Source organism: Diplotaxodon limnothrissa, linkage group LG18, assembly GCF_057381915.1.
Source record: "Diplotaxodon limnothrissa isolate DT_005_m linkage group LG18, D_limnothrissa_male_GT1.1, whole genome shotgun sequence".
Taxonomy (NCBI): domain Eukaryota; kingdom Metazoa; phylum Chordata; class Actinopteri; order Cichliformes; family Cichlidae; genus Diplotaxodon; species Diplotaxodon limnothrissa.
The window spans coordinates 22,147,103-22,155,787 of NC_140613.1; the positions used below are offsets into that span (position 1 = coordinate 22,147,103).

Sequence of the window (8,685 nt, forward strand, 5' to 3'; positions counted from 1 at the left end):
AGAAGAAGCGGATAGTATAGCTTTTATTTTGGAAAGAGACATTTCTCTGTAATAAACTCTCTTTTCCAAAGATGAGTGATTCCTCAATCAGATACAGGGCTTGCAATATCGCTAGCCCGACGTCCCGGAGCTAGCGATTTTTTCAGTCGGGCTACCAAAATCTATCTCTTCCCTGCCCGTCGGGCTATTGTAGGAAAAATATATGTCAATGCTTCTGCATTCTTTCGGAAATGTAGCTGGGTAATTATGTCATTGGCATCGGTGAGCCACTGTCAATATGTGACATATTGAAATCGCGTTTGAATTTGCGCTTGTTTTTTTGCTTTCACTTTGCAATCGTGCGAACTGTGTATAGAGACCGACAGCACTGATCTGTGAGTGATGATAATTTGTGCACCAATTCCTCTGACATCGTCTTATTAATCGTTAGCTTACTATGCAAACATGACAAGTGAAATCTCCCGCAGCAAGCTTAAACATGTGAGAGGTTGATCGCGCAGAGAATCGCTGAGCTTATGTGAGTGAGCGTGTAAAAGCATTTCAGTTCTGCTGAGCCAAATAAGACAGGTCAGGGTGAAGAAGTGACAGCCAAAGAAAAGCTTACCACAAAACGGAGAAGTTATGACAAATCAGACTATAAGGCAAAAAGAAAGTGCAGCTTTATGGTTTCATGGACAAAAGAATTTCTGTGGCTGCAATATGATGAGCTAAATAACCAGGGCTGCACATAAGTGGTCCGCAGGTGCGCATTCGCTGTCAAAATAAAAAACACACACAAGGGTTAGGGTTAAATTTAAAAACTGTACTTTTGAGTTAAAATATATATTTATAATTTTAATAAATGACAAATTAAAAATGCATGAACATTTTTTTGTATCGAAAAAATATCGAACCGTGACACCAAAGTATCGAACCGTGAATTTTGTGTATCGTTGCACCCCTTATATATATATATATATATATATATATATATATATATATATATATATATATATATATATATATATATATATATAAATAAATTGTTTTTAAGCCTGCCACGTCTTCTTTTGTCTTTTCTCCTCCACTTGCCCTATATCTTCAGTTTTTTTAAGGACACACTGTACACCGTGCTCAGATATGCCAAGGTTTCAGCTAATAGCTCTTTTGGAATTACCTAATCACTGCAAAAATTCTATTTTATGCCTGTCAAACTGTGTTATCTTTTGCCTTGTTTGCAGATTCATTCAACATTCAGCATTCTTTTGAAAATGGCCAGGTATAAGAAAGTCTGGCCGCTTGGAAGCAAAATATAAAGAAATAAGGTGTGGCTCAAGGATTTTGCACACTACTGTCTGTTGGCTTGTTTACAAATAAATTGCTTGGGCAGCTACGATATTAACTTACAAAATATTCCACATTCTTCTCACAAGTATAGTATAATATTGTTTTCTCTCAGATCATTTTCTGTACTACTTTTAGTTGCATGGTTGTGCACTGTTTTGTTTCTTGTATCACGCTTGAGTGTAAAAAGCCTTTAACGCCTTTTCCCATTGTTCTCCACTGCTGATTACTGAATAAATAGCTTTTAATCAAGTGTGGGGTGGGGGTTTAAAGAGGTATTACGCAAACAATAAAAATACACACTGGTGCAGATTATAGCTTGCAATACTTGTGATAAACGCTAGGGGGAAGCAAAAAGCAGATGTGACTGTTGAGCCTGCTAGAAATAAATAAACAGAGGAAGTGTGTTGTTTACGCCTACTCTGGGTTCAAGATGGCTACTGGAGACAACAGCGGCAGGCCTCCTTGCCTCAGTTTCTCTGGTCCGGGTCCTTTGGGAAACAGCCAACCCAGCAACAGTGTTTTCTCCATGCCCGCATCCAACGGCGGAGGGGTCGGTGCAGCTGGGGGGCCGCAGGGAGCCGCGAGGCGGCCCAACCCGCAGCTTGGGCCTGGAGGGGGAGACGGCAACGGTGTTTCGACCGGAACTCAACCGACTGCGCAGAACTCCCTGCAGCAGCCCGTTGCGGCAGGTGCTGCGGCAGCCGGAGCAATGGCCTCTCCGGCGTCCAACATGGCAAGCACCGCGGCGTCAAACGCCTCTCCGGCGGCGGCACCGACGGCCACTCCGGCGGCCGCCTCCGTGCTGGTGTACCGAGAGCCAGTGTACAACTGGCAGGCAACGAAGAGCACCGTGAAAGAGAGGTTCGCTTTCCTCTTCAACAACGAGGTGCTCAGTGACGTTCATTTTTTAGTGGGAAAGGGGATGGGAGTTCAAAGGATACCGGCACACAGGTAAGAGGATTAAGTGGGGGGGAAGAGGCTCTGCAAGCAGCTCTGCACGCGACTTTATCCCTGCCTCTGTCTCTGCTGCTGTCAGGTTCGTTCTGGCTGTGGGCAGCGCAGTGTTTGATGCCATGTTCAACGGGGGAATGGCGACCACGTCAACGGAGATCGAGCTCCCAGATGTGGAACCAGCTGCCTTTCTGGCCTTGCTAAAGTAAGGAGCCGAGCGTCTTTAACACGACGCTCACCTTAAAGTGGGCGTGGTTTTATACCGATCAGTCACAACATTAAAACCCATGACAGGGATGGGCACCTGACAATGGTACCTGTGAGGTATTGGGATATGTTAGGCTATGGGGGACGGTCAGCACCTGATTGTGGCTTCTTGGAAAGAACAGAAAGTAAGGACATTTGTGTTTGTTTGATTTCTTTCTTTGTCTTATACCGTTGGGGAGCCTTCTTATTTCCCTTTAAGTGGTGCCACGATTGTAAGTTGTGAAAATGCATTTGTGGATTGCAGTGATGGAAAACTTGCCAAATCTGGTCTGGGGCTGAACTCTATCCTCCAAGATGACCGCACTTGCTCCCACAGAGTGGGGTTTATCAGAGACTGCCTCCAGAATTTGGAAGTAAAGAGGATTGAATGGCCGGCCTGCAGCCCTGATCTCAACCCCACTGAACCCTTGTGGGATCAGCCTGGACATGCTGTTCATGCTAGAGTGACCAGCACAACTGCACTGGCTGATATTCACACTCTCACTTCTGCTGCTCAACCCACAAAAGCATCTTCCTTACAAATGTGGAAATAAACAGGCTTTTTTGTGTTTAGTTGATAACTTTGTGTTTAGTTGATAACTTAATTGTTGTAACAATGGTATAAGGATTTTGCCAAGAAGCATTGTTACAACAATTAAGTTATCAACTAAACACAAATTTCCTTACTTTTTTTGCTAAGTTTAGAAAAGTGGGTCGGAGCATCTCCAGCAGGCCTTGGCAGAACTGGGAACCCATAAGATTAAGCAGTGAGTTAGTGACAGGGTCATGAATAACCAAAGGCTCAAGGGGGAGCAAAAACACATAAATCTAAAAATTGCTGTAGTTGCTGGTTATGATAGATTGGTTCATTGCAGCTCATTGAATACTGGTCATAGTGGCCGTGCAGACTCCTGCCCACTGACAATAGCTTAAAGCAGGCATCAGAACTGCATCAGTGGAGGAATGTGACCTCAGTCAATAAACGTGTTGAGGTTAGAAGAAGGTAAGCTGGCAGGTGCAGTGAGCCAGAGCTGTTTGGTGGCAAGATATTGGCCAGGTGCTGTTAATGTTGTGTCTGATCTGCTGCTATTCATAATCGTAATTGAATATTAGGGCATATACACATGCACAGTAACTGTAATGCAATAACATGTGTAATCTGCCATCTTTCTGCAGGTTTCTCTACTCTGATGAAGTCCAGATCGGGCCTGAGACGGTGATGACCACACTCTATACGGCAAAGAAGTATGCAGTTCCAGCCCTGGAGGCTCACTGTGTGGAGTTCCTGAAGAAGAACCTCAGAGCAGACAATGCTTTCATGCTGCTGACGCAGGTATGCCTTTGAAAAATGGCTCCACCTTTTGGCTTTTGAGTGCGATACTGTATTTTCAGCATTCCTGTGCAGAGCATGTGTTAACGATTTAGTCCATCTTATTGAACTTCAAGTTACACATGTCTAAGCATAAACTACGCTACAACCCTTTGCAGATTGCAGCTGTCATCTTAAACCTTTAACTTATCTGTGTATTCAAAATAATTTGTAATTTCAGGCACGGTTGTTTGATGAGCCACAGCTTGCAAGCCTCTGCTTGGAAAATATTGACAAGAACACTGGAGACGCGCTTGCCGCTGAAGGCTTCACAGACATAGATCTGGGTAATTTGTCTTTGTTATTGTGAGCGCCATTGTGTCCAAGTTTTGTATTTCAGAGTAACAGTGTAATATTTTTTTGTCATCCTTTTCTTCTCTAGACACACTGGTGGCAGTTTTGGAGAGAGATACTCTGGGAGTGAGGGAGGTGCGTTTGTTTAGTGCTGCAGTTCGTTGGGCCGAGGCCGAGGCGCACAGGCAGCAGTTGCAGCCAACGCCCGAAAACAAGCGTAAAGTCCTGGGAAAAGCTCTCACACTCATCCGGTTCCCTCTCATGACCATCGAAGAGTTTGCTGCAGGTGGATGGGAACATTTTTAATCAGTTTTTTAAGAAGCATTTCCCTCTCCTATAAACACACACTGTGATTTAGTCTTTGATGTGTGTCCTCGGGTTGCATCCCTTTCCCTCCAGGTCCAGCACAGTCCAGTATCCTGACTGACCGGGAGGTGGTGAGTCTCTTCCTGCACTTCACAGTCAACCCGAAGCCACACGTAGATTTCATTGACCGCCCTCGCTGCTGCCTCCGCGGAAAGGAGTGCAGCATCACACGTTTTGGTCAGGTGGAGAGCCGCTGGGGCTACAGCGGCACAAGTGACCGCATACGGTGAGTCAGGAGCGTTTTAAAACCATAACTATAGATTCTGTCTTTTTACGAAAAACGTAAAATATGAAAATATGGCGTCGTGTATAAATATGACAAGTAATTCAATAAAAGGTTAATAAGGTGAATGAGTGAAAGTATTAAAAATACTATTAAAGTATTTTTCAAAATACAAAATCAGTCAAGACTACATAATTTAAAAAAAAAAGACTTTTTAAAAAATTACTTTTTCCATCCACTGCCATTAACTCAACATCCTCATTGACAGTATAATCAAATTCACCATGTTCTTTGAAAAAAATGATAAGAAGTTTATTGAAATGAGGCCTGGATGTAACTAATAATACTAACAGTGGTCGTACGGCCTCAGTTTGATGAGCTTTTTCTATAATCACATGCAGTACTGGCTAGAAAACTAAAGAAGGAACATGTTTATATTCTATATATTTGTTTTGTTTTGTTTTTTTGTTATTCACAGGTTCTCTGTAAACAGAAGGATATTCGTGGTTGGTTTTGGGCTATATGGCTCAATACACGGACCCACAGATTATCAAGTCAACATACAGGTATGGTCTTTAAAACCTTTCTCTCTAAACATATTCTTGTTGGTTTTCCTCCTTGGTGTGAATATGATAATCGCAGTTGCGTATGGCCCAAAAAATCTGCACCCTTTAGAGACCCTTTGGAAAAAGAGGAACCCTTGAACTGGTTCAAAAGGAACCCCAGGGTAGTTTTTGGTGGTGATAATGTGATCAAACCTCAATCCAACCCAACTACCTGGTGTACCCTGCAAGTTCAGCTAGATGCCTTCTTGTAGCCTGGGATGCTTTATATTCTGGGATGCAGCACAGTGCACAAACTGTAGCAGCTAGCCAGAGAATGAACTGAGGCCTCACTTGGAGTTGGAGACTTTTATCCATTGGTTCAGAGTACATCATCTTCTTCCCGTGTTTATTTTTGTTAATTGCATCTCAGGCAATAAGTAGACCGAACAGTCTCACGTGGTTTGTAATGATGCATTTTGGTCCGCTTGGAGTTTTCTCTTCGGGAAAAGAAATCACACCATTTGGTAAAAACTGCAAAGTCCTCATCAACTGATTCATAGCACAGTAAACAAGCAGTTATTGTGAAAAGCTTTTCTGTCTGGTTGTAATGGAGGTGGTATATGCATTTTCCAGATCATTCACACAGACAGTAACACAGTGCTGGGGCAGAACGACACAGGCTTCAGCTGTGATGGCTCAGCAAACACCTTCAGAGTCATGTTCAAAGAGCCAGTGGAGATCCTACCCAATGTCAACTACACTGCCTGTGCCACACTCAAGGTATGTAATGTCAAAAACATTTAATACTTGAAGCAGGAAAGCATAAGTACTGCACTGTTCAGCATATTTTTCTAATTTGTTTAATTTTTTACATTTTGACCAGGACATGTCCTTCACTGTACGTATATAACAAATATGTAGGACTGCTTTCCTGCATTTGCTCAGTATGGCATTTATTACTTTTAGGCTGGACAACTGCAATTCATTACTATCAGGCTGTCCTAGAAACTCCTTGAAAAGTCTTCAGTGGTTGATCCAAAATGCTGCAACCAGACTGCTGACACGGACTAGAAAGAGAAAGCGTATTTTTCCCATACAATCTTCTATTCATTGGCTCTTCACACCATATAATTAGGGCTGACCCTGAATCATTTAATCATTAGTTATTATCAATGTCTGGCTCTCTCTCTCCTTTGGTGTTTTTTCCTCTCTTTCCCTCCCATCACCCCCAACCAGTCATGGCAGATGGCTGCCCCTCCCTGAGCCTGGTTTCTTCCTGTTAAAGGGGAGTTTTTTTCCTTCCCGTTGTTGCCAGGTGCTTGCTCATAGGGAGTTGTTTGATTGTTGGGCTTTTCTTTATTCCCTGTTGTTGTGATTTGGCACTATATGTGAATAAAACTGAGTTTAATTTTCTGTCTTACAGGGTCCAGACTCTCATTATGGCACTAAGGGAATGCGAAAGGTAACTCACGAGTCGTCATCCACTGGCACAAAGACATGTTTCACCTTCTGCTACGCAGCAGGCAACAACAATGGAACCTCCGTAGAGGACGGACAGATTCCCGAGGTCATCTTCTACACATAGTCACCTCAGACATTGCAACAATCTTCCATCAAATGTGACAACCGTGACACCAGCGAGCGCAGGGCCGCACCTCAGCAGCTGTACTGGGGACTAATCTGTCAGACTTCATACTGCTCCCTCCATATCGCGCACAACTGTTGGCAACATGGGAAGGCAAACAACCTGGAAGCGTTGTAGGTCACTACATGGGTCAAAGCTTGTCATTTGAGATGTCTTTCTCCTTCTCAGTGGCTTTCCTTTATCCCATTGTGTTATATTGACACCAGCCTCTGAAATTGACTGGAACCGACTCCACTTAGAAACAAGAGGGAAGGAGAAGCCTCTCAGATTATTCACAGTATCAGTGTCACTGCTGTGGATTGATAAAGGCTTAAACTGTATGATTCCTCTTTCTGTGCTCCACAGCATTAACACAGAGGAGAGTCTCAACTGTATGAATGTACAGTTTATCAGATTTGCCAAGAAAAGATCCTCATCACTGTTTAGTACAGACTAGAATCCCACATTAGCTGTAACTTCCACATACTGACAGACCTCATAGGCTTTATGAAATCTTGGTAAATTTGAACCAAACTTCATGTTAATCTTAACAATATGGTTAGGGGTAAGAATGATTACTTTTTGGGTTTCTACATACAGTACAATCTGTGATTTCTTGTGTCCTTGCTTGGTAGTTGCCTATATCCAAGATAACCTTGCACTTCTTGGCCTTGCATATGTTAATTTGGTTGTTGTATGGATGCACACTAACTCTTCAGATATGTTTCTTTTATGCTTTGTTTTAAAAAGTGTGGGTGGAACAGCTTTCCCGTCTCTGTATGGAAGTGAGAGGGTTGTATATTAAAGTGGCATTTATTAACATTATATATGTAACTTGAATTGCGCATTGATTAAAGAGTGAAGAAAAAACAATTATCGTCCTTGTATTTTGTCTGCAAAATGGAGAGAACTGGAGAAAATCTTCACCCACAGTGTAAAATATTTGACTCCCCTAGTCTGAAGGAAATAATGTTCACCTGCAACCACAGACAGAACATATATCATCCTCTTAACTACCAGACCTCACTTACTGAAGTCAAATTCAAAGTAAGCAGAGAAAGGAGAAAAAAAAAGTTAGGGGTAAAAAGAAAAAAGTTTTGCTCACTATCTGATAATCATCTGAGTTTTATTAGATCATTGTTTTTGTCAAATTTACATTTAAGACCAAATACATTTTGTTTTCTGGTTTAATCCTAAAGAAATGTTTTTATTTATATATATATATATATATATATATATATATATATATATAAATAATGGGGATGTGGCGTACAACACTAGAGGCCAACTCCAAGCCCATAGCACAAGTCACCATCAAGTGCGGGATCTACCAAGGAGATGCTCTGTCCCCACTGCTGTTCTGCATAGGCCTGAACCCCCTCAGTGAGATCATTAACAAGACTGGCTACGGATACCGACTACGGAACGGAGCAGTTGTCAGCCACCTCCTGTACATGGATGACATCAAGCTGTATGCCAAGAGTGAACGAGACATCGATTCACTGATCCACACTACCAGGCTATACAGCAATGACATTGGAATGTCGTTCGGACTGGAGAAGTGTAGTCGGATGGTAACAAAGAGAGGGAAGGTAGTCAGAACTGAGGGGATTGAACTACCAGAAGGCAACATTGCAGACATAGAGGACAGTTACAAGTACCTGGGGATCCCGCAGGCAAATGGGAACCATGAAGAGGCCGCTAGAAAGGCTGCAACCACCAAGTACCTGCAGAGGGTCAG

At 42.7% G+C, this 8,685-nt stretch overlaps 1 protein-coding gene across 1 annotated transcript; it reads left to right on the plus strand.

Annotated features, from left to right (window-relative positions):
• The first annotated feature begins 1,753 nt into the window (after positions 1–1,753).
• Positions 1,754–7,802, plus strand: btbd2b (BTB (POZ) domain containing 2b). The gene is made up of 9 exons (XM_085378873.1): positions 1,754–2,277; positions 2,363–2,482; positions 3,700–3,856; positions 4,074–4,179; positions 4,275–4,472; positions 4,586–4,778; positions 5,254–5,341; positions 5,954–6,100; positions 6,744–7,802. The coding sequence occupies exons 1-9, from the start codon at positions 1,757–1,759 to the stop codon at positions 6,903–6,905; spliced, it is 1,692 nt and encodes a 563-aa protein (XP_085234999.1). The 5' UTR covers positions 1,754–1,756; the 3' UTR covers positions 6,906–7,802.
• The last annotated feature ends 883 nt before the right edge of the window (positions 7,803–8,685 follow it).